The following is a 26549-nucleotide window of genomic DNA, read 5'->3' as shown; positions in this document are numbered from 1 at the left end:
GTCTGACGGTGAGAGCCAAACGCCCCAGGAGGTAACCGGGAGGAGGTCCCGTGAGCCATGAAATGCCCTTGTTTTCAGGGGTCCCGGCAGTTCAGATCAGCAGAGAAACCAAATCCTGTCTCTGAACTCATCCTTTGCAGGAGCCTTGATACAATGTCAAGAAATTCTGGAGCCAATAGGATTCCAGAAAATCAGACTCCTTCATCAAGACCTTTGGAGAATTGTTATTCTCATTTGAAGGGGCCAGGGTAGGAATCACGTGAGTGGCCCTGGGAGAGACTGTCATTCGGTGGCACCCTTAGTAAAATAAGTTGATTTTGAGATAAAGAGATCCACAGGTGTCTGCCACCCCATGGAGGACGAGAATGCTCTTTCAGCCCTGTTCCGATCCATAAACACGGGACAGAGCCGATAAAGCCATGAATGTCGGTTGCCGTGATTGGAAACATACTGAGCTACGAAGGGATAATCAGCATAAATGTCAAACTGACGCGACGACAGGACTTGATGGGTAGAACTGCACAGAGAATTGTGTTAGTGGTTCATGAGCACAGCATTGATAAACATTTCCTTAAGCCAGTGCCTCATGAAGGAGGTATTACAAAGGACTGGTAATTCTTCGAATGGGTCGTCTGAAGACGGTCTCTGGGTGTCTCTCAGAATGAGAGTATATTAGTTGACATCATCAAAAAGAGTTTGTTGTAACTGTGGCACCATTTCTTATAATTGCTTTCTTAGCCCTGGGGTTGGTTTTAAAAGCTTGAATGATGAATATTTCATTCCGTATTATTTTCATATTCCATCTGCGTACCTCATGCAAATTAACTTTCTTCTAGCCCCGTGCTGACCTTCACCTCATTGAACGGAATTAAATTGTAAAATGAACCCGCTTCGGAAATGTCTCTTTTCAGAAAACGTCTCTTCTACCTGGTTCAGGTTGAAGAGAGGCCTTTAGCATTTCAAATCATCAACCCTATTACATAATGAAATAAAAATCCAGGTAATTGGTAAAAACATTCAACTGTTAAAACATTGTGTTTGCTCAGGACAAAAAAAAAGAAAAAAAGAAACAGGACTGTTTGAAATGTTGGGATACAGCAGAAAAAAATGCCTTCCACAGTTAGCTCTTAATGTTTGCAGGATTTAAGGGTGCTTTTTAAACCCAGTACTGGTATGTTTGCCTTCCCTCCAGCTGCTTGTAATTGGTGAGACACATATTGAGAGAAGGATGCTCTATTCTGTAAATAGTCTCAATATTCTCACTGTGTGCTTCCAGTAACACATTCACATCCTAAGAAACAAACAAAAATCTTAAATACCGAGAAACAAAAAAGATGATTTTTTTTTTTTTTGCATGCAGTTGCAAAGAATAAACTAATTTCTGTTTTATCTGAGAGTGTTTTAGGATTTTAAATCCCTGGTGCTTTCTGAGGAGAACAAAACAGCAGGTTGTGTATTTTCTGTTCACAAAATCTCAGCTGCCTCCTCAAATTCCCTGTGACCTTATGGCACCTGGGGGCACTGATGTCTTGCATACTGAAAAAGAGAAACTTCGGTTTTCCAGGGTGCCATTATTTTAAATTCACATAGCATCTTGTTTTCAAAACTCTGAAATCATATTACATGGATTTTGCTTCTTTTATCTAAAGATCTTGATTCAATTTTCATATTAAAGTGTTTCTGGATGTAATGTTATGCATGGAGTCAAAAATAGATGTATTGGTTTTTATTTTGGCACCCAGAAATAGTATTGCCTGTAAGCCAGGTTTAAAGGGAACACACCTATAAAGGGAGAATATCTGGAATAATCTGAATAAACTATTACTTAGTTTAGGAAGCTGGAGTCTGAGAGAGAAAATAAACTCATCTGTAAAATCACATGAGACTCAATTGATTTTTCAGAAATGTTAATTTTAAAAGGCATAGAACAAAAGAACGATATACGAAGCAGTAAAACTGTCAAGCTTGTTGACTTCAGGGCTTGTAAAATAAAAACGATAAGCAGATTCAGTAACGGTTTAATAAAGTCTATATAATCCAGTTACATACAACATATTAATATATGTACAAAATCCTTTCTTACTCGAGGACTTTTTCACAGGGATTAATTATCAGGTTGTGCCACCTGACCCGCCTTTCTGTCAAAACCTGCATTGCTTTCTGTATAATTCATTGTTTTGGTATGATTTATTTTTAGTGCTCTTTTATTTTGTGTAGCTAATTAGAGATTAATAATAGAGATGTAAAAATATCCCTATTAATAAGAGAGAAATAATTAGATATTTTTAAAAAGGGGACAGTCATTACAAACTTCTCAGTTTATCATTGTGGTATTACATTTGATATCTCAATCTTTTAAAAAACTTTCTTGTTGCAGTCAAGTCTGGTCTGAATCATCACTTACCCTTTGAAGAGACCCGAGCAAACAATCCAGTTTATATCTCAGCCAAAAACTCAGCTTTGAAACATGGGAGACAAAATTAACCTCTGTGATCAATTTCAGTTTTTCGCTTTTTAGAATATTAATTTTCACCGGGATTAGTCATTCTTGCATTTATTTTATAGATGCATTAGACTATTGGAAGCAATAAGAAAGTATTAAATAGAAGCAATAAGGGTTTTTATAAAACAAAAGAGTAAATCAACAACTCCAATTAAGTCTTTTAAAGATTATACAACTAAATATCTAAAAATTAAGGTAGCTTCTATTTAGAAATGAATTGAAGAGATTAACTCATTTAATAAGTAATACATATCTTCAGTCTAAAAGCCAGATAGAACTATCTCAACTTAGTATTTTAATATTGAATATTTATTAAATATGCAATTCTACTGCAAAATGAATTTATTAAGTATCTCAGCCCTTCCAAAAATCTGGAAATCTGGTACTGTGTCCATACATATGCATACATATATGAATACACTTTTAATATTTTTAGAAATTATGGCTAATAGTTCAGATACTATGCCGATAAACATAGTTCATTTCTTTTCATAAAATAAATTTGTCCAACTTTCATTGCTCCAAATATTATCATTCAATTAAATTGTAGTGTCTTTAGCATTTTATATGCAAAATAAAATTTAAAAAAACAATTGATTTTAAAATGTAGTTTGAACTTCTTTCAATAGTAATGTATACGTATGGGTCTATACACCACATATATTTATAATATCAGCAAAAAAAATTTGAAGGAAAGAACCGAGTTTCATCTTGAGTTCTGATTTAAGGTTTAATTTCCGGTATTTGATATATTCACCTGATACTGTGTTTTATTAGAAGAGAGTCCTGATACTCAATAGGCACTAATAAATTTTTCTGCCATGATAATTACATAACTCTACCTTTTGGGGGTACATTTTCTGACTCAGGCATTCAATGAGGCCCCATCTAAGTTATTTCAGAGAGTTTGTATGAAAAATGAAGAAAAGAAGATTAAATGCTAGCCTTTCCTTGTTTTAGGCAGATACTGATGGTTGCTGGGATAAACACAATCAATAATATTTTCAGTATACAGGGACTAAAAAATGCTTCTTTTACCATGATATTTTAAAACACATTGTTTAGTTATTGGTTTTATTTCTCTCCAATTACTTTTTATCTGTTATTTGTAATTCTAATTTTTGACTCAAAATCCTCGGTAAAGTATAAATATTGTCTGTTTATTTTACCTGCAACATTTGCCTAAGGATTTTCCTTAATGAGGGAGAAATAGTATACTGTGGCAGAGAAATTACACTTACTCAGTAGACTGAAGAATAATTATAGTTATTATTTACCTCTTAAAAATCAAGCTGTTGATACATATCTATTTATGTGTAAGTATAACACCCTGAAAACTTCTTTTACTTAAAATTCTTGGCCAAATAGCCAGCTGGAGAGGAAACAAATAGAAAAGAAGAAAATATGCCCTAAATTGGTTAGCAAAAAATAAATTAATAGACTCAATTGCAAAGTTCTTGTTTCCTTCATGATCACATTATTTTTTTAAAAAGAGAGTGTCTTTGTAATATTTCCTGATAGGCTGAAGAATAATATAGATAAATAAAGTTTTATGGGGTGAATCTTGATCTTTCAATGCACTTACTTCATAGTCAGGTATCATATATATTACCTTTGGGTTGATATTCATACATCAGTGTCTGTTCATGTCTGTTCTCATTATGAGTGGGCTCAAGTCAAGTGGGGTGTTACAGAATATATTGGCAGATACAGGATGTACCTGCCAGAATCAGTGTTGATTGACATTCTTAAAACCCTTCTCCACGATGTGTTTTATTTTAAATGATGTACCCATTTGTGAACATACGCTGTGTCTCAGAAGCACCCTCTTGCCACCCGAATGAGCACAGTTAATGCTCTTTATAGCCAAATGGAGACATCGGACTTCACATCCTGGAATTCGTTGTAGGTGAAGGAGCGGGATCGTCTTCTGAGGTTGCTGGGCCTCGGAGATCTTCCTGCTATCAGGTCGGAATAGAGGTCAGACCTCAGAAAGCGCGTGTAGCTGTCTTGCTCCATGAGCTGATACACTCTGTTCTGCGCGGCGTCGAAGCTCTGGAGGGTGGGCTGGGCGATGCTCCTGGCGATGAGTTCCTTGGTGTGGAAATCAAGGTTCACCTGGACAATCATTTCAGAAAGGTGTCATTATGGTCAACCTTCTGCAGTAAACGCCTTTGAGAAACAGACAGTACAAGACTGTTCGATACCGGGGCGGGCACAGTGCTTGGGTGCTCTGCCTGTCATGGGTCTCGGGGTCCGATGACTGACTCTGGGCTGGCGTCCCGTGTGGCTCTGGTCTCCCTGCGCTGAGGGTCCTTTGCACCCGCTGCTAATTTAGAGTCCTGGAAGGTTGTCACAGCAGGTATCATTGAGATCGTAAGGTTCAACTCCCTTTCAATCATTAGCAAAATAATGTTCAGTGATGGCAAACAGTGAGTTTGGGACCTAGTTCAGATTTTGGTGTGGGATGTTTGCATCATCCCAGAGCTTTTGTCATTAGATTATGATGCTTTCCTACAGGCAAATGTGTGCTGAAAATGAGTATTTTTTAAAGCTATAAAATCCTTTAATTTTTTTTTTTTAATCTAAGCATGACTAATGTATCTGGGTCTGATGCTGGTGAGTTTTCAGGTAGGGATCTTTCTTTTTCCCTCCTGGGTAACATCTTACAACTAGCTGCCTTTTCTTGTCTGTGTATAAGGTTGGCCTTGGGAAAACAACAACAACAACAGAATAATACATTGACTCGCAGGAATGAAACACACTGAAGCAAGGAGAAGAGGCATTGTTTCGTGGGGACCACTATCCGCACAGACGATGCTACCTCACGGACGACACAGATTAGTAGTCAAGCGGCACTCTTAACAGTATAGACTTGCACACCTACCTCTTCAGTGAAGAAACACTGTTTATCGAACACCTAATAAAAATAAACTCTACTGAATTCATATCTGAGGACACATAATAGCTGTCATTTTAGCAATTGTATCACACAATTGTCTCACACTGAGCTCACAGCCCGAGAAAATCACAATTGTTTTCACTTGAACCATTGCCAAATTAGGTTTCCCTTATCTCTCTATTAAGATTTTTTAAAAGCCTATCTTCAGGAGGAGGAATAATCATTTCAGGGCACATAAAAGTTTGCACAGGTAGATGAGCAGGCATCACCGTGGTGCACGGTACAAACGTATGTCTCTCTTGCCTTCATTCAGTTTCTGTGAGAGCTTGCTTATGCCAAGGTGATTAATACGGATACGAGAATGTATCTAAATGTTGCAAGTAATTGCATTCCCTCTTAGTTTAGAATCCAAAGCACCCTGAGAGTGGTTTCAAGATCACTTTGCTTCCATGGGAAAGCATTACAGTGTGTTCTGTCTGTATGGGGACATCTACGAAGAGCTAGTTATTCTGCTTCAACAAACCCTGACCTGCCGGATGGGGGGGGGGGTACCAACGGGATGAAGGCAGCTCCTCTCACACATATTTCAAGCAGTTGCACATTTTCCCAGTTCTCTTTACCTCTTGGGGAGAATCATTCTGGATGAATTTCTCATATATCGCTTTCGCTTTCAGGCTCATTTGCTGAGGGTCTGTGCTTTTCTTGAAGTCCTCACAGGCCATCCAGAATTCGATGTTTTCCTCGCTGAATTCAGTTTTCAGGAATCTGGTAAAAGTCTCCAGGCCAGCTACCAAGAAAAGAAGCGACATATTTTAACTATTAAATATGAATGCTGGGAAAACGTACTGCTGGGTATGAAAGTGTAGCTGGAAATATGGATGGAACAGCTGTGTCTTCCCTCTACGGTGGCACAGCAACCCGCGTCTTGAACAGTATCCATGAGGGACCTCGTAGAAATTAGCTACAATCTTCACAACTGTGAAAAGGAAAGATCATTCCTGTCGCTACGAGGCCGGCATCATATTTACACGTGAGTAAGGGTGAAGCGGACGCTGGACCTGCCTTTGGGTCTATGTCAGTCATGCCTGTTCTGGGTTTGTGTGGGGTTATTCTATAGCCAGGACACCATCCCACCAGGACCACCCTTCCCCTTCCAGACTACACTTTATGTGCTCAGGACCCTGGCCCTCCCTGTTGAGAGCTTTATCTCCAGGATTTGTCTGCTCAGCTCATTTTCACTTACATATGTTTCCTTTTTAAAAAAATTATTATTGAGTTTTTGAGAGAGAGAGAGCCTGGCCAGTGTGGCTCACTGGCTGAGCGTTGACTCTGCACCAAGAGGTCCTGGTTCGATTCCCGGTCAGGGCACATGCCCAGGTTGTGGGCCTGATCCCCAGTGGGGGGCATGCAGGAGGCGGCCAATTGATGTTCTCTCTCATTGATGTTTCTCTCTCTCTCTCCCTTTCCCTTCCTCTCTCTCTAAAATCAATAAAGAAAAAAATTAAAAAGAAAAAAAAGGGAGAGATTTGTTGTTCCACTTACTTATGCATTCATTGGTTGATTCGTGTGTGAGCCATGACCAGAGGTCGAACCCACAGCCTTGGCATATCAAAGTATCAGGATGATGCTTTAACCAACTGAGAAACCCTGCCAGGCTTACATTCATTTCTTAAATTTTTTTTTTTCTTTATAGATTTTAGAGAGAGAGGAAGGGAGAGGGAGATAGAAATACTGATGAGAGGGAACATCGATTGGCCGCCTCCTGCATGCCCCCCACTGGGGGTCGGGCCCACAACCTGGGTATGTGCCCTGACCGGGAATTGAACCGGCAACTTCCTGGTGCAGGGTCGACGCTCAACCCTTGAGCCACACCAGCTGCCTATATTCACTTCTTATGTTCACTGCCCTCTGGAAGCATTTCTTATAGTCCACGATTATTTGTAACATAAACAGCTGTAGAAGAAGCAAGAATAAAACTCTTTTGTTAGAATCACAGCAATGACGAAAGGGTTTTGCGTTTATCACGTGTCGGGAGGTTTTGAGGGCTAAGTGCTCTTTGTAATCCTTACTGCATTTAATGTTTACAGCAATACCTGGACGTGCCCTGTACTCGTTCTCATAGACGAGGAGACTGTTGCAGATAAATTCAGTTGCTCCTGGTCTCACTTTTCAAACAAACAAACCGTTGGACCGGCACCTTGCTCTGGAAGGCAGTCCTTCCTGGGCGGGCACAGTGACCGCCCTCCAAACATGCCCACGCCCCTCTCCCCAAGCCCGGGACGACATCACGTGATGCTGGGCAAGCAGCTAGGAGGGGAGAGCGCGTGGGTGCTCCAGGGGGGCCCCACCGTATCCCACGAGGCTTTAAAAGTGAAAAACACAGTCAGACGAGTGGGTCACAGAAGATGAAATGTGAGGAGGGTTATCGCTGACCCTGAAGATCAAAGATGTTCATGAGCCAAAGAGTGTGGTGCTTCCGGAAGGTGAAAACAGCCCTTAGAAACAGCAAGAGAAGGGAGATTTCCGTCTGCAACTTCAAACAACTGAATTCTGCCCCCAGCCCCAATAACTCTGAGAGGGATTCTCTTCCGGGCCCTCCAGAAAGGACAGCGGCCTGCTGACACCCTGCTTCCCCCAGGGAGGCCCCATTACACTTCCGACCCACAGACGGTAGATGGTGACTTTGTGTTAAGTCAGTGGTTACAAACTGCACTAGCAGCCACAGCAGACGAATCCTCAAATTATGCTTTACAGTCACTATGTATTTCTCCTGCGTGTAGAACTTGTCTTCTTTGTCATGCAGCCTTTTCTTTTTTAAATGTTGTGAGCAATCTTTTGAGTATGCTTGAGATGCAGGAACGTAATGTTGAAGAACTCAAGAGTCAGGGAAGATGGGCTGATCCATCCCTAGGCAGTCCCCACGTCGCAGGCTTGGAACGGCTCCAGTCATCACCCTCATGAGGACAGTCCCCTGGGCCTCTGCTGCCCACTGCTCTTTCCACGGGTGTTTTCGCTCAGGTGAGGGCAGATGCTGCCATTTCTCCTCCTCAGTTAATTGATCGAAAGCACCAGGTGACAGGGATTAAATGCCCTTAAGTAGGAACCGGAGAAAGTAGGAAGACAAGCAAACGCCAGGCCCAACCAGAGAAGACGTCTTGTGTCTGGAATGAAACTCAGAGCCTGTCTCTCGGGACCCAGGTCCGTCAGGTAGTTCCCGGTCAAACAGCCCGTCTGGGAGGAGCGGCCGGGATGCTGCAGGTGAGTGAGGCGTATCCCCGCCTTTCCTGGTTTCTCTGCTCGGCGTTTGAATCTCCAGACTCATTTCTCAAGCTGAGTCCCGTGCTGTTTATCCGAAGGCCGTGGGGACATGCAAGAGGACAGTGACTCTGCAGACCTTTGACAGATCTCCCCCCAAAATACCTAGGAATGTATATCCTTTAGAATAAATTGAATGGGCTATTTCTGTTTTTGATATTTTTAAACCCACATCGCTGCCTCGATGAGCAATAGGAGAGTCAAGCTTGTGGTTTTCACGAGAGTTTCTTCTCACAGTGGCCGTGAGGGTTATTGGTTTTTAGGGGGTTCCTCTTTGGCTTCATCTCCCACAATGTCTTTCACCCTCTGCATCTCAGTAGCTGAACTTGTACGCAAAAAAGAAGCTGCATGAGTCACTGTTGCCATCGGAGACTACGTTCCTTTAATTGTTGGAAACCAGGTGGCAGCCGCCCCTGCAGACCTGGGCCGCGGGCTGGTGACCTGAGGAAATGGGTGGAGTGACCGTCACTGGGCCACTGGGTGGTAACAGCTTGGCAACATCTTCCTTTTCTATTGATGTGACAGGGAGGGTGGTTTGGTTGCACAATCTCTGGCTTTGCTGCTGTCTTCCCCCCCTTCCTCCTTCTCTAATGATTCTGGAAGGAAGCCAGAGACCAGGCTGAAACAAGCCTGTCGAACCCTAACTTGAAGCAGAAGGAGAACTCGAGGGGCTGGCCGCGTTAGGTCTGGGGAAGCGCAATCGCAACAGAAACATGGTCCGTAGCCCGACTGGTGTGGCCCCAGCCGGAGGCGGCCCAGCCGTCTCGCCCCAGCATCTGGACCGTGGCTTTTCCGGAACTTAAAAAAAAAAAAATTTTTTTTTTTTGGCGAACTTTCTGTTGGTGAATTTTTTTTTTTTTAAATCCTCACCCAAGGACATTTTTGCATTTATCTTCAGATACAGTGGGAGGGAGAGGAGGAGGAAGAGAGAGAGAAATATTGATGTGAGAGAGACACATCTGTGAGAGATACATCGAGTGGCTGCCACCTGCGTGACCCCAAACAGGGCCGAGGACAAACTGCAACCGAGGTTCGTGCCCTTACGGGAACCAAACCCGGGACTATCTGATCCGCGGACTGACACTCTAACCACTGAGCCAAACCGGACAAGGCTCTTTTGGTGAATTTTTAGTGTCACAAAAATCCACTGCTTAATACCCCTCCTTCTTACTCCTTCAAATTTCTGAAAGTGTGAATTAACATCCACTTAATACTGGCTTGAATTCTTTAAAATAAATATATACTCTCAATTTAACCCTAATGACTGTCTTCAAAACAGATTGCGTCTTTGTATTTTTTATTTTCATTTTCCATGGAAATGTGAAATTTCTTATTGGCTTGGTAGCTGCTATAAAGTAGATTTCTGGGGAGCGCTCCTTGGCTACATCGTACAAAACAAGGCAACAAAAGAGAAAATTTGGGGGAAACCCCGATTAAAGAAACAAAGGAGTCTTGGGGAAGTGTGTCCTCTGCTGATACAGTATAATGTCGGGCGTCATTGTCTGTCCTGTGTTTGACGGAGGGTCTTGCCTGGTCCCCATCCACAATCAGAGGCACTTTAGCTTCTTCCTATGTATTCCTTTGTTGCTATTTAAGGGCAAATTGAAACAAAGTTGGCAAAGTGGAATGCCTGTTCTGCTATAAGGGGTACCCACCCTGTCCCAGGTCAGAATTGATGTGGAAAGCAGAATCTAAGACTATGCTTTCTTGGGCTTAGGAACAAAGTTACTTTGACCCCCAGTAAAGGAAAAAAAACCTCTTTATTTTCAATTTATTCTACTCATGTCATGTATAAGCACAGATTGATCAGGTTTTAAAGCCCAAATTATTCCTAAAGTAAGTCAGTGAATAACTGTCCCAGTTTTAGGGGGATACGACCATTACTTTTCCTATTCATAAATCTCAATTTTAACAAAATGCAGACACCTACAAGGGATCGTCTATCTGCCAGGCAATTGGCCCTTATTCAACCTAACTTCCTTCATCTGTCTTTTAAAAAATGTATGAAATACCTGGTTCGAACCTGGGGGCCGTAAGATATACTGAAAGTACCGTATTCATTAAATCGCTGGACACTGGGGGTCGGCGAGGTGCCGGCGATGGCCGCAGGCAACATCGAGTGGTTGCCACCCGCACGACCCAATCGGTGCGGTTCCGAGTAATTTCCACGTCTGTCCTGTGCAGTGAAGTTAGTGCAGATAGTGAAGTTGCCTTAAATCTCACAGCTGGTAAAAGATGGCCCTGGGGTATGAACCCAGGTGTGTGTCGTGTACAATAATAGACCCTTTGCCACTCAGCGACCGGGAAACAACCAAGTCGTTTGGAGGAGCGGGAGGAAGATCAAGTCGCACGGAATTCAGAGGGAGGTCTTCCAGAAAAGAATATGAATGTCCCTCAAAATATAGTCCCTCACTCGGTCTCCAGGCGCCAGTGTGGACGAGAGCTGGCCGTCGTGCCTGGAATGTGCCACCGTGCTTGGTCGCGAGCTTGACCGAGACACGTCCAGAAGGAGGTCAGGCGCCAGGGTCAGAGAGCACGTGTGCTCAGTGTCATGGGGCCTCCATCAAAGGGAAGGGAATTCCCTGGCTCAATACGAATGCGGTCGAGAGGAGTAAATGCCCAGGCAAGAAAGGGACCCGTGACGAATGGGGAAAAGGTTCCTTTGTGTAAAAGATGAAGCCAAGGGCATTTGAAAGCGACATGATGCAAGAGAACCCGAGCACGTTCGCCTCTGCTCGCTTCTAGGCCTCACTCTGAGCAGCTGCGTTAAGTCCCGTCACTAGGGGCCACCTTGGCGACACAGTCGCTCAACGGACAGCTCTTTAGACAGCGGCCGTCCCGCGCAGCTGCCAAAGCCCCCCGGTTAGGACCCGAGGTCGCAAGTCACACTGCATGAGGCTGGCCCGGGGTGCCACAGCCACGTGAAATGCGTGGAAATACCTGCTTCTGCATGGAGGCTCTGGCACCCACTGGAGTATTTTTCTGATGCCAAGGAGCTCAAAGGAACGGAAGTTATGATCTCTGAAGTTGGGAACCCATGTGCCCTATCACCCACTGTTCTAGGTCACGTCATTTCCCCTAGGATGTTCCGCTTCTTAGCTCTTGACCTGCCCCAGGAAGTTATGGTTACTTTTTAATTAAGTAATTAATTAATTGGTTAATTATTTCTCTCAGTCCTTTTGTTCTCTTTTTTTTTTTTTTAAAAAAAATATCTTTATTGTTGAAAGAATTGCAGGCATCCCCTTTTCCCCTCCATTGACACCCCCCTGCCCTTTACCACACTGGAGGGACCTGGGGAGTAATATGCTATGTGGCTACTCTGGCCACACTAGTTCACTTATGCGATCTGTGTGTAATTTCAGGTGGACTTTACTTATTTTTATCCTTTAGGTGATTAAGGAATTGGGTGTTTGTTATGGGTCAGTTTGACTCAGAAATGTAATTCCGCAGAGTACTGGAATCCCTTATTTTGCAGAAAATTGGTAACTGAAAATTGGGAAGAGGGACTTCAAAAGCCAGTAGGTGAAACATGGAAGGAGAAGTACTCATTTCCTTCCCCAAAAGAGAAGGGCTCGTGTCCTTGGAGCCTTTACTCAATATCAGCAATAAATATTTTCCACTGTCTAGTCAGTTCATATTTGTAAGTCAAAGGGATGCGGTGGGACCCACATTTTATTTCTGTCTTACCTGTTGCACATTATTCTCAGAATTAAGCTTAGTAGAGCCACAATTCAGCGTGCAAAATGTCCAAGCACATAGTCATTCATAAAGAGGTTAAAAATATTGGAATGATTTGCCAAGAGTGAACAAAAGGGTGCACAGGAAAAGAAACAGCTATACAGTGGTGGTAAGATGCTCTTGTCCATGGGGTCTCCCCTTACAGGAAATACCCTTCTCTTTCTCATCTTCAGTTATCCACTGTGTGAGATGGTTGGAGACTGTGATCAAACCGTCTTCAACATTCTTTTTTTTTAATCCTCACCAGAGGACATTTTTCCATATTTTGTTCATATAGAGTGGGAGGGAGAGAGAGAGAGAAACATTGACGTGAAAGGGACACATCGAGTGGCTGCCACCCGCATGACCAACCAAGGCCAGGGACAAACTGCAACCGAGGTACGTGCCCTTAGCGGGAACCGAACCCGGGTCCCTCTGGACCGCAGGCCGACGCTCTAACCGCTGAGCCAAACCGGCCAGGGCGTCTTCCACATTCTTGGTGCATGCCTTCAAAACCCTGCAAACCTTCGGACAAAGTTTCCAGCAACTAAGTCAGTCCAAATTCTAACCTGGTATCTTCTCACAGATACTGTTGCGCCTCTATTTCTCATTTATAAAAGGTCCCTTCGACTTCCTCTTAATATGAAATAAAATCTGGGGCTCGTTGGCTCGTCCTTTTTTCTTTAATCTCTTATTTCTTCATCAACTCACTTTATGACATATACACACATAGAATCGGTCACCAAGCTAATCCGTTTTCTTTCCAAAACAGCCTTTATCTGGAGGTTAGCTTTTATATTTGTAACAGCCTTGGAGGTAGTTCATATGACATGCATGTAATTCTACCCCCATCTATCAGGTTGCTCCGAAGCCTGTGACCGCCTTGATTTCCCAGGGTGTGTCTTCTCTGCCTCAGGGAAGTGGGCTGCTGGCTTTTAGGTTGCCCCCAAAGCCCTTATTTCTCTAACCCTTTTCCTCTGCTCAAAAATTTCCTTTGCTTCTGCCTGTTGAAATCTTGATCACATCTATATAATCTCTTTTCATGGTTTTCGAAAGCCTTACTCTACTTATATATAAATAATCTCATTGGAATTAATTGATTTGTTCACTTCATATCGATAGCATTTAAAGTCAATCCGTGAGAACTGATGACTAAATTGGAAATTGATAATTATGAATGATAGGTATAATATGGTGGTTTTTTTTATTTATTCATGCTTTTTCTGTTTATTAAATGACATTTAGAAATTATTAATTATGTCTGAAGTTATACATTTTTATGATTCATTTTACAATTTCAGACAAATTTGCCAATAAACAAGGGCGGCAGAAAAATTTATTTAAATATCTGCATGGAGACAGATGCGGAACAGTAGTTCAAGTATCGAGGGATTTCAACAATTTTCTTAACATGTTTCAGCTTATTTTTTGAAATTTATTTTAGAGTAAATTTAGATGTACAGAAACATTATGAAGATAGTAACAGTACCACCTACCACATTCAGGTCCCTCCTGTTCGGAAATATTGATATATTGTTTTTATTTAAAGCCCATACTTTGTTTAGATTTCCATGACTTTTTATCTCCTATGCTTTCTTAAATCTTAAAAGCATTAAAACTACATATTAAGACTGACATTTGAGTAAAGTAGTAGAGATACCCAAAAACTCCATGGATTTTTCCGGTTTCTGTGGAATACAATAAAAACGTCCTGCCTCTTTTAATTGTATCAGTCCATTGTCTGTTACCTTAAGCCCCCATTTTTTTCAAATTTTGTTTCTCAATAAGGAATTACTTCTTACTAGTTCCCTAAATTCTGTGCTGGCTAGTTCCCCACGCCTAGATTGGCGCTCTGCTTGGGCGTTCTCTTTTTCTCCTTGTTTGGATGGCGAATTTTGATGAGTCCCCTAAAATCTAGAGGAAGAACCATCTTTTCTGGGGCTCCATTTCTAAAGATGCGAACACCAGTCTGTAGAGGTGTCAATATCTGCTGTTTTGTCAGACAGAATAGTCACATTTCTGTTCTGTTTTGTTCATCGTTCCCTGAACTATTGGACTACATTCAATTCAACTTGCATTTCCTTTTTATAGATATAGATTTTGACCAACTTACACATTTAACCAAAGGGAAAGTCTGTAACATCTGGTAGATAGAGCAAGTTCTTTCTTGAAGTGTGTGTGTGTGTGTGTGTGTGTACACACAAGTATAAAATCTTTCCTTTTTTGGGGGGAGGGCTGGCTAGAGTCAAGTCACTAGAAATGAGCTGAGTTTAACCATTGGCACCAAGAGACTTTTTTAGCTGATTATTTTAAGCTCGATAATGTAATATTACAATAAGCTTTGCAATTAAAATAATTGGATTTTTTGAAGCCTGATTCAAAGAACACCAGTCACATAATTTTTGGTGAATTCAATATAATTTAATTAGCACTTTGATCGTGAGTGCTGATAATGACGTCCAAGTGGGTCACTGCTGATTTTTTGTTATCGGCTCCCCCTCCATGCTGCGCCATGCTGCTATGTCACAACCCTTCAGCATTTCCGCCAGGAAAAGGGAGCAGCCTGATTTTTCTCTGTTTGGCTTTGACTATTATAAAGCGGGATGAGGACAGACTGCCAGAGGAGCCTTTTCTATAGGACTAATGACCCCCGCTAAACCTTTCTTCTCTTTGAATGGCTCGTGAGAGTGTGATGAAATTATTAGGTACCAGCTTATTAAGTTAAAAGAATAAATCCAGCCTATGTATTTCTTTCGAAGAACGTTGAACCCCAACCCGGATGTTTGCCCAGTAAGGAGTGGACAGGGAACCATGAAAAGGTAATTAAACGTATTGTTGATGTTTCCAATCATAGCAGTCAACAGTGACAGTTGACATTTGTGTGGTGGCAAGCTGTCCTTGGCATCGTCTTTGGCACCATCTCATTTAATCCTGACAGAAATCTGTTTCCACTGGAGCCAAAGATATTGTTATCTCCATTCACCTTGGAGGAAGCTGAAGGTCAGAGTGATTAGGAATCTTCACTAAGATTATACAGCTTGTATGTTACAGAAGAGAACTGAACTCAAGTCTCAAAGGGACCTTGAATGAACTTTTCAAGGCCACAGACTTGGTTATATTCATTGAGCACCTAATATTTACCAGGTGTTATGCCGGGCTGGGAGATCCCCAGCTGAAATGACATCTTCCTTATAATAAACAGATAAGGAGCAAACATTGTGAATTCTACTCCCCCTTTCCCTTGCTCTAATCTGTCAAGAAGCTAAAGGGCTGGGATGTGCCAAAATGTTAGAAATAATAGGGTTTTTTTCCTCAAAAAAAAAAAAAGAAGAAAAATTGGGGTCATAAATTATGGAGAAAAGTTTTACACAGGTCGGTGTAATTAGTCTTAGGAACTGATACATTCGGTGGCTGCAGAATTAGTGAGTGTGGGCCAGGTTCGACGTGTGTTTGGCAAGAATTTTAACTGGTTTAGAAATGACCGGATGTCGGGAATGAAGGAAAGTCATTGTGGAAAGTGTTTACCTTACTTTTCTCCAAAAGGAATAACAGGGTATTAAGTGAAAGTAACAGTGAAATAAAGAGAAAAGAGTAACAGTTACATTTTCTCAGCATAAACACAAGTAACAGAGAGATAAAGAGCAAAGTATAACAGTTACATTTTCTCACCATAAACGCCCTTTCTTACTACCACCCACCATCTGCATTGATTACATCCTCGCCTACATTTAAGTCTTGATTTCTCTATTTATTTATTTTTATTTCTCCGACTCAGTATTACAGACTCTGTTTTTATTGAGAGAGGGAACATTTTCAGGAATAGTCTTAAAAAAAAAAAAAAAAAGATTCTTAGGTCATTAAATCCAGGGGGATGTGAACTGTTCACCAAAGCCTTGTACAGGGACAGACCATTGAGGAGGAAAAACACTGAAATGCAGACAGACAGGAAAGTCAGGTTTCCTCAAAAGGAACACAGTAGGTGAGGTCCCGAGGTCAAATCCTGCCTCCGGGCCCGGCAGTAGGACCCCTCCCTTCCTCCAGCAAACACCCTGGAATGTGTACCCCGGGAATGCTGTGACCCGTCTCAGAGCTGTGTGGGTCTCTCCACCTGGGGGATTGCTGGCTGGGGTTTGGTTTCATAGAATGAGATAACGAACAGGAAAACGCTTGCCAAATGAGAGCTGATACCAGTGAAAGCTAGGGGCTTGCGGAAGTGTGTGGAAATGGGGTAAAGATAAAGAATTGCCTCAAAGCGCTCTGCCTGGCTCAGTGAGGAAACAGCCTGTGGTCAGCTTGCCCACTGCTAGTTCCTGCAGCTCATCAGTTTTGCCAGAAACTGAAAGGGACCATGGACTGAACCCAGACCAGGGCTCACTCACCTGCTGCCTTTTGTAAATGGACCCCAAAGGCTACCGTGGATCTCCTGCTTTGTCACAGTGGGGGACAGTGCAAAGGGGACTTGATATCAGTCCTGACCACCCATCTTGCCTGCAAAGCTCCCCCTTAACATACCCACTTGATTTCTAGCTTCTAGAAAATTCTGCTCTACAAACAGACGATTGCTGTAGAGAGTAAAGCATCTATACAATGTAAAAGATACTATTTTCATGAGGATTTCCTGAAAGTCCATCCAAAGAATTACTTCAAATTTTAGCTCACTTAACAATAGAAATAACACAGAGAATCTGGGGTTTAATAAAACCAAGGGTTTCATTTAAAAGTAAAAAAGTAAAAAAAAATTTTTTAAATTTCAAACTATTCATCACAGTGCAAAGAAATACTATTTCAACCACAATAAGTAATTCTTAATAAAACAAAACTCTCTTTAAAAAGGATTTTCCATTAGTTGACTATTTTAGGTAGGTTATTTCTGTTTCTCACAAACTCAGATTGCTGTAAATGACCGATCAGACTCCGTTTTTATGCGAGTCTCCTGTGTGGTTCCATAGGTGCTTTGTATAATCTTCCACTAAGGAATGAAGTAGGGGGGAAATAGCACTGACCTTGATGAGAAAGCAGTTTGTCAAACGATTCACCCCATCTTATCGCTTCTTCAGGGCAGAGCCTGTTCGAGACACAACATGTTTTGTAACGCAGCGTGCAGAGGCCTGTCTATGAATCTGCTCGAGCATGTAACCAGCTACTCGCTGCTCTTCCCAGCCATACTTCCCAGGGTTTCTCCTTCGCCTCTTTCCATTTATTTTTGGTTTGTGCTCCCAGTGGGATCCGAACCCGGGACTCTCCGGTCCGCAGGCCCACGCGCCACCCGCTGAGCCAAACCGGCCAGGACTCTCCTTGGCCTCTTACACAACAAAAGTTGTATTCACTTTGGAAACTTCCAAAACCTCGGTCAACTTTCTTTTCAGTTTTGCCTTTGATTATCTTCTAGGGCAAGATTAATCACGTGTTAAGTTAAAAACCAAGAAAAAAAAAAATCAGGTCAATTATCTTTCTTAATTCAGCCAACAGAAGAGCCTGAACTGACAGTATCTTGCAGTCAATTTTTTTTTTTTACACTGCAATTTCCTTGACACTCTTGCCATACTATGCAGCTTAAAAAAAAAAAAAAGCTACAGAAAATGTGATTAATGAAGTTTAAAGGGGATAAAAAATATAAAACGTTTTTTTATACAACAGCTATTTTAGTGATGTGGATCATTCAGGGAGTTGAATGTATTTGTCTTGGATCTTTTATTGGTCATATTTCATATTTGGAAGAATTTATATTCTACAAAAGTTTATAAGGCTATTTCATTTGCTGTTTGAAATAAAGAAATAGCTGAAAATGACAAAATGTCCCTTTTTGTGCTACACTTGCTCTCATACCTAGAACATTTTTTTCAAACTCCTGAGGAAAGAAACATGACACTAGTCTCCTCTGTGATATTACACTGTGAAAACTCTTTTTTTTTTTTTTTTATCCTCACCTGAGGACATTTTTCCATTCTTTGTTCAGGTAGAGTGGGAGGGAGAGAGAGGAACAGAGAGAGAGAGAAACATCGACGTGAAGGGACACATCGAGTGGCTGCCACCCACACAACCCACCAGGGCCGGGGACAAACTGCAACCGAGGTACGTGCCCTTAGCGGGAACCGAACCCGGGTCTCTCCGGACCGCAGGTCGACGTTCTAACCGCTGAGCCAAACCGGCCAGGGCAGACAGTGTGAAAACTCTTAATGAGTTCCGCATCAGTTTATAAGGAGTAAAATACATCATTTAAGATGGACAGGTCTATAATTTTAAAAGAGCACATTTAAATTTTTATAAGCTTATTTAATTCAAGCTATTAAAGTGGTTACATTTTATAGAACATTCCTTATTTTTCCGAAATGAGATCTCTACCCTTCCTATGTTACAGTGTCATTTTCAATAAAATGAAAATCCCTAATTTCCTCTTTCTTAAATCTTTCACGATAGAATCAGCAAACTCCCCCCCACCCCAGTAATGAAATGTTATTCACCTCGTTTCTTTGGCCTCGTGCCCCGATCTGCTGGCGTGTGTCTCGCCGTGAAACTCCGGTCTCTGCAGGAGGAGACTCAGCCGATTTCTCTTCTCCTTCGCTCTGTAATGAAAAGGTAGGACCTTCAGGAAAACTGGAGGACAGACTCACTCCTTGTGACAGGCAAGTTATCAGTGACCCAAACAACTGTCCTCAACCCACCGGTCTCCCACACTCACAACGGTTTGTCAAAGAACCTCAGGACAGTGCTACGCTTGGGGAGGAATTAGAACGCGTATGTGAAATACATTTATTTTCTCGCTCACGACCGCAAAGTAGTTAGCATTCGATTTCAAGAAAGATTGTTGTTCGTTAGTCTGTGTGTTTAAAATTGTCGCACTTTAAAAACAAATCACACTGGATTTAACACTTATTTACTCCTAATACAAACTTTTTTTTTTTTTTAATTGTAGCACTACAGCTGCCATATTTTAAACTGGGTGTTTTGAAAACAAGGGCTAGTAAATATTCTTCAAACACTTTTTTTAAAACAATAAGGCAGATTTTCAAAATGATGACCTTACCTGATTTTGGCCTCTTTGCCGGTTTCTTCTTTTGGTGAACCATGTATTAACTTGAAGAAAGTTTTTTCCTTTGATTCACACATGTTCAGTTGAGTCAAGGAAATCAGCGATGTTTCCATCTTCTCTCTAGAAAGAAGAGATGTCTAAACTCTTACATCCTTCACGTGTCGATGCTAGGCCGTGGTTACACATGGTCGAAAAAAAGATGATCGGAATTCCGTCGGCGATGCTTAAAATTTAAAAGGAAAGAAAAAGAAAGAGCCCTCAGAGCTGGGTTTGTGTCTCTGTTGAGACAGGAAAATGTGGAACTGAAGAACTAAAGTACAGCTCGGCCCCGGGTTGTTTAGGGAAATGATACCACAAATTTGCAAAGGGACTCTTGGTCGTGGAGATAAAGACTGACGACTTCTCTTTCCAGTCTGTGCAACCAGAGCGAGGCTTCCCTTGACCCGACGACACGGTCCTTCCTCACGTGAACTTGCTGAACGTTCTGCAGTGTGTGTTCAGGTGCGTTGTGACCGAGTTCCAGGTCACGCCTAGAGAAGGCACTTTGTACCTGCGCCCTTTCGTGTCCTTACTGAAAAGGAAACAGCAGCTGCTGGTTGGTTCAGCCTCCACTTCAGTAATTGTTTCCTGACCCCGAATATCTACGACATTCGGATCTAGTCCATAACTCAAATGTTATAGGACCGGAAACCAAGGTTGTGAGGTATTAAGTGATTTGGTCTTACGTGGTCCCAGGGGCCAGGGGAAGACACAAACTTATCAGAGCCTTTGATCTTCAGTAGCAAAAGCTTTAATTCCTCTACAGTTTTACATACTAAAAAGCAGGTTAACAACGTGAAAAAAAATTTATTCTATGTTCAGTCTTTTTTAATTATTGATTTCAAGAAAATGGTCATCAGGGCTACCGGATAGCTATGTTTGCCTTTATAGGTACACCTTCCTGATTTCCATCAATTTTATTTTGAACACATTTCTACATTTTTCTATGCTGAAAATGGACTTAAATATGTTCTACATGGGAGCATTTGATGGTGAGGTCGGCTGGAAACAGGCTGGTAATACGGACTGTACTCCCACCGTGATGTTCCCACATACTTCTTGGCATTCCCTGTGTTACAGGAGGTTCAGTCTGTAAGGATGGACGAGAACAAGGAGACATCGTAGGAGCATGGGCATCACCCCGTCCCTAAGAGTCTGCTTGAATTACTGTTTCCAGAGGAAGGAGTGACATCAGCTTTCTGAACTATTTTTCATAACATTTGTTGAAATCGTGTGCAAGAGGTGATGGAACTGTGGAGAGAGAGAGAGAAATACAGATGCAAGGCAACTTTTTAAAGTCCTGTACAAAAGTCTGAAAGAGAACTGGGAGAGAGGAAATTTTCTCTCTGTATGCAGACAGGTGCAAACAGGAGAGAAGAGTAGATGTTTCATGGTAGCATTCCTTAATCATCATTCTTTTGGGCACAGTTAGCTGGTGTGTGTGTGTGTGTGTGTGTGTATAATATATATATGTGTGTGTATTTTATCCTCACCTGAGGACATTTTTGCATTTATCTTCAGATAGAGTGGGAGGGAGAAAGGGAAGAAGAGAGAGAGAGAAACATCGATGTGAGAGAGAGACACATTGACTGGTTGCCACCCACATGACCCCAGCTGGGGCCAGGGACAAACTGCAACCGAGGTACGTGCCCTTAGCAGGACCCAAACCTGCGACTCTCTGTTTGGCGGGCTGACGCTCTAACCGCTGAGCCCAACCAGCCAGGGCCTGGTAAGTATTTTTAAATGAGAAAGAGGAGTCTTTTACATTCCCCCACATGTCTGCCATTTCCAGAAGTCTTTTCTCCTTCATGTAGACCCAAGTCCCATCTGGTATCGTTTTCCTCTGGCTTGAAGACCTTCAGCAAGCTGCCTGCACTTGGAAGGGACAATCATGAACCTTCCCCTGCTCCCCCAAGGCCACCTGCACCACCCAACCGCTCTGGATATGCTGAGTGAGGTTCTAGACTGGACAACAAAAACAAAGAAAGCATACTGCAATAGAAAAGGGAAGTAAGAAGAGTTTAGGTCCGTACATAAAGCTTCAAATCCCCATTTTTGCAAACCCTTGGACCTGAACTTGGTAATCTCACGAAGATAAAGCATTTTCCAGGTCAAATTTATGATCTGATCTCATGATGGGAAAAAAAAAAAAAAAAAAAAAGCAGACTGACCTACTTTAAAATTTTGAAGTAATTTTGTGACACAATATAACTGCTAGTCTTTTCCTTGTCGTTGTTGGACACATGAAAACTTTATACAAAGCAGAGATTTTTCCATTTTATATTCCTTCATGTTTACATGCTGGCTTCAAACAGAAGACTTGCAAGCAAGGATTCTTTTCCTCTGCTGTGTTCTTTGAGTCCTTCAGCCTTGCGTCATCATTTGTGTAAGGGGCCTTACACCTTTTCATCTGCTTCTGTATGTCAGTAGTTTTCACTGTCAGTGGGAAGGGGAGGAGAGAAAGAGATGGAGACAGAGACATCGACAGAGGGAGACAGAGACAGAGAGAGAAATAAAGAGGCACTCTGTTTAATGCCAACTGAGCAGACAGATAATAACCTGATAGGCAAATATCATTATAGATGCGGCATGCGTGTATATTACTTTATTAAATCAAAATAGAGATCAAGAAGAAGTAACATCTGTTGCACACCGACAACATGCCAATCATTTGACATATATTTTTACATTTAATCCTCAACATTGACGGAAAACACATCCATCAGCCCTGGTTTGCAGGGGGACGAAATGCCATGAGAAGTCACAGGACATGCCCCACGTCACCTCCAAGGACAGGAGGACGCCCACACCAGTCCACCAATAGCTTGAATTCAAACTCTTTAAACTTTTTTCTGGTAGGTAAAGTCATGAGAAAATTTTCTTGTGCGTTATACAGGTGTTATTTTCTTAAAGGCAATAATTTTAATTTTTGTTCTCCCCAAATCCCAGCCCGTTCAGATCTCTTTCACTGGTACCGGTGAAATCACGGCGCTTTGGCGAGGCGCGCGCGTTTAAACGCGAGTGAAATGTCCTGGACTGAAAAGTGACGCACGAACACTTTCCTGAGGTGTTTTCAACGCGCATTCGCGCTCCGTTCGTTATGGGCTTGTGAGATGGTATCACGGTCACCGAGCTGTGCTCTGTATTTATTAGGAAAAGACTATCTCTCCTCTCTCACCTCCATCTCCCTTGAGAACCACGCTCCGTTCAAGTCTGCCTTCCGAAGGCTTTGTAAAAGGAGCCGAGAAAACGGGGGCGCTGGGTGACTCCTGGGGTGAGGAACACGGGTCGGGTTGGCCGCTGTCTTCTCATTACTGTCCTGAGGTCTGGAGCTTGGTCACATCCTGACCCAACCACGTCATGTTCAAGTGGCCCAACCAGCTCCAGAAATCCTCCTTTGCTTCTTGACTTGATGGACTCCGACCCTTCACTGCGTGTTCTTCTATCTCAGAAAAGAATTGAAGCAATTTTCAAATCATCTTTGAAGTGAATCATAAATGTTTGCATGGCTTTGATACCCTCCTCTATAGAAGTCCTATATCTGTATTTTATTGAATTTACTGGGGTGCATTGGTTAATGCAATTCTGTTTCTCCCGGCCGGTGTGGCTCAGTGGGTTGAGAGTGGTCCCATGGACTGAGAGGTGCTGGTTTGACTCCCGGTCAGGGCACATGCCCGGGTTCCGGCCTCGATCCCCAGTTGGGGGCGTGCAGGAGGCAGCCAATCAATGTTTCTCTCTCACATCAATGCCTCTTCCTTCCTCTGTCTCTAAAAATCAATAAAAAATATTTTAAAAAATAATAAAAATTCTATAAGTTTCAAGTTGACTTCATCCAGCTACTTTTTAAAACAAAACTTCCCGATGTATTTCAAACGGATAATCACTTTGGCCAATACCGAAACAGGCATTCACGTGATTGGCTAATCCCTGTCCAGTGACATGCAGTGAATCGCTCTTTTGGGCGGGAAGATGGGACTCCCCCACTCTCCCCAGAACAACACAGATCACAAGTGATGATGACTATAAGCAGGACCAGCTACGGAACTTGTGGAGCTCAGGGCAAGATTAAAGCAAGTGGTTCTTGTTCAGAAATTACTAAGAATTTCAGGATGGCAACATTAGCGTTAAACCAAGGCTGGGACCTTCTGAGCACTGAGCCCCGGGTGACCCTTGGTTGCATGTTCCAGAAAGGAGCGTGGCGACGGGTCCAGCCACGTGGCCGGCCACCGTGTCCTTTTCCTGGCAATACTCAATATTCCAAGTATCCTATACATAGTCATCTTTTTTTTTTTTTAAAAAAGGTGGATATATGAATTCTTTCTACAAGTAAAGATGACGTTGATAAAATCATGATTCTGATAGAATTTTCTTAGATTTTAAGGGCATCCCAGACACACACCTCATAGTAAGTAAACTCTCAGAAGGCACAGTATGAAGATTTAAGACACAATGATCTGGCTAACCTTACTGGAGCTTTAGTATTTAAAAAAAAAAATAGACCGGGTGCTGAGTGCCTTTAGGAAAATGCATTTTTTCTCCTTGTGGTTATACTAGCGACTCTCTAGAAATCTCTACCAAGTGCACGTGTTATTCTGCTAAATCTCGGGCTGGTCACATAGACCTTAATCCCGATCAGGGTACCCTGAACACACACCCCGAGGGTTATGACCCTTGATGCTGATCTGCCCCCTCACCTGGTGTCCCGATGCGTGCTTTTCATTGTTGAGGATGCGTATAGATCCTGTTTGTGATTTATTCCAAACAAGTGGTTCTTGGCACACAATTCCATCTTATCACATAATTAATACAGTGTCCCTTGTTAATCGCGGTTAATCCATTCCAGACTCTAGTGGTTGCACCTGGTGTTTCTGGGGTGCTCGAATACAGAGCCTACAGCCCATAAGTACAGTAATTTTAATTGTATTACAGGGATGTATAATTGACTCAGACAACCGAGCATGCGCTGTATCATTTTCACTGTCTCGACCAACTTTTCAATGAATATACTTGAAAAAAACGCGGTGGGTTGAAGCCACGAAGTCGAAGCGCGAAGTGGCGAGGGACGACTGTATATTTATTCTAAAATAAAATAAAAATGCAGGCATGCAAAAATGAATGAACTACCCATATTTTCTCCTCTCCAGTTATGCAATTTTAATGTTGGTATAGGCTTCTCTATTTTTGCCTCTTGCATTTCAATAAGGAGAGTTACCATCCCCATTTCTGTAAATGTTTTGCATTAACGATGCCTCAGAGACATCTTTCCAGGTTAATAAATACGGTTCTCTATCCTTTTTAATATCTGCATCGTGGTCTGTGATATATCGGTAGTGGAATAAGCACAGCTCACCTCGGTTGCTGGGGAGTAAGGACCTCGGTCGGATACACTTTCCAGGCTTTGCCGCTCACTGTTTCTGACCAAAGTGTTGTCTTGTCTTATCTCTCGGCCCAACAGTGTCTTTTCAACCACAACCCCATTTGTAAGGAAGCTGCTGTGTTGCATCTGACCTTCATTTTCTTTTTGGGTATAAGGCTATCTCTCGCTCTTGGCTCTTGGGCATTAGTTTAAGTATTTAATCTTCCGTGGATAAGGCACTGTGCTCCTCCTTTGGGATATGTCAGTGGCAAAAATGACACACACCAAGAACACCCTCCTTACTTTATAGGAAAGACATGGAAGTAGGCACACAAATAATTTATTAAAAAAATTTTTTTTTCTTTATTGATTTTACAGAGAGAGGAAGTGAGAGGGAGAGAGAGAGAAACATCGATGAGAGAGAACATCGATTGGCCACCTCCTGCATGCCTCCCACTGGGGATTTGGCCCACAACCTGGGCATGTGCCCTGACCGGGAATTGAACCGGCAACCTCTTGGTGCAGGGTCGACACTCAACCCCTGAGCCACACCGGCTGGGCCACACACATAATTTTAGATAATGAGAAGTATTGTTAAGAAATTTAATAAGAGAAGTGGTGTCCTTTTATCTCCAACAGACAAGGAATATGTCACTTTTCTTAAAAAGTGACACTTCCTAAGTTGAATCAATGTCCCATCACTATGTTGTACATGTGGAACTTATGGAACGTTGCGTATCAGCGGTAATTGAAAACGACAGTTCTTTGTAACTTGTCCCCTGTCTGAGTGGTGCTCTGGTGCCCACTGTCCTCTGCCTAGGACTTCTGCACACTGTCTCCTGTGGCATGTGAACCGTGCCCATAGCAGGGGTTGGCCCCAACAGAGATTAAATACGTGACTTCCTTTTCTTTAAGTTACATTAATTGGGGTGACATTGGTTGATGGGATCGTGTGAGTTTCGTGTCCATTTGTATGATACGTGATCTGCAAATTGCATTGTGTGCCCATCACCAAAAGTCAGATCTTCTTCGATAACCATATATTTGGCCCCTTTACGAGCCCCCGCCCCCTTCCCTCTGGTCACCACCACACTGTTGTCCGTGTCTGTAAGTTTCTGTTGTATCTCCCACATGAGTGAAGTCGTGTGGCTCTTGACTTTCTCTGTCTGACTTATTTCGCTTGGCGTCATATGCTCAAGGCCCATCCATGTTGTTGCAATGGCAGCGTTTCAGCCTCTCTTAGGGCTGAGGAGGGGCCACGTGCTTAGCTTTCCTTCAGCGAGAGTAATTGTCCGTGATGTCAGGGACCGAGGAGCCACAGGAAGCTGGGAGGGTTGGCATCAAATCAGAGAATCTTGAACAACCTTCCTACCAGGTGAACTGTCCACGTTCCTGGGGCTCGGGTCGTCTCCTCTCTGCGCCCATGACCAGGGAGGGATTTCTTGGATGCAACCCAGGCCGATACCAAATGAGGGAGGTTCTGAAGCAGTCTTCAGGGCTCAGACCAGGGAGAAATCTGATCAAATGAAAGAAAAATCCTTCATGAATAGGCTGCTCTTTGCTGGGCGTGGCTAGGGACTGAGGGGAAGGATGTCAGAGGGGAAACAACCAAATGTCACAGGTGGCTTCTTGTTGACGATACACTTGGCTTCACTAAATAAGTTGCTATTTTTATTTTTTTATTTTA

General features: G+C 42.5%; 1 protein-coding gene across 1 annotated transcript; it reads right to left on the bottom strand.

Moving 5' to 3' along the window:
- Window positions 1-1930: 1930 nt before the first annotated feature.
- On the bottom strand, window positions 1931-19889 carry RGS18 (regulator of G protein signaling 18). Its single transcript, XM_036277517.1, has 5 exons — window positions 19462-19889; window positions 18899-19000; window positions 17441-17502; window positions 6026-6192; window positions 1931-4621 (listed from the first exon to the last, which is right to left on the bottom strand). The coding sequence occupies exons 1-5, from the start codon at window positions 19578-19580 to the stop codon at window positions 4364-4366; spliced, it is 708 nt and encodes a 235-aa protein (XP_036133410.1). The 5' UTR covers window positions 19581-19889; the 3' UTR covers window positions 1931-4363.
- Between the last annotated feature and the right edge of the window lie 6660 nt (window positions 19890-26549).

The sequence above is a fragment of the Molossus molossus genome, unplaced genomic scaffold, assembly GCF_014108415.1.
Source record: "Molossus molossus isolate mMolMol1 unplaced genomic scaffold, mMolMol1.p scaffold_m16_p_23, whole genome shotgun sequence".
NCBI lineage: Eukaryota > Metazoa > Chordata > Mammalia > Chiroptera > Molossidae > Molossus > Molossus molossus.
The sequence above is the reverse complement of the archived record's forward strand: the minus strand, read 5'-3'. Positions and strand labels throughout refer to the sequence as shown.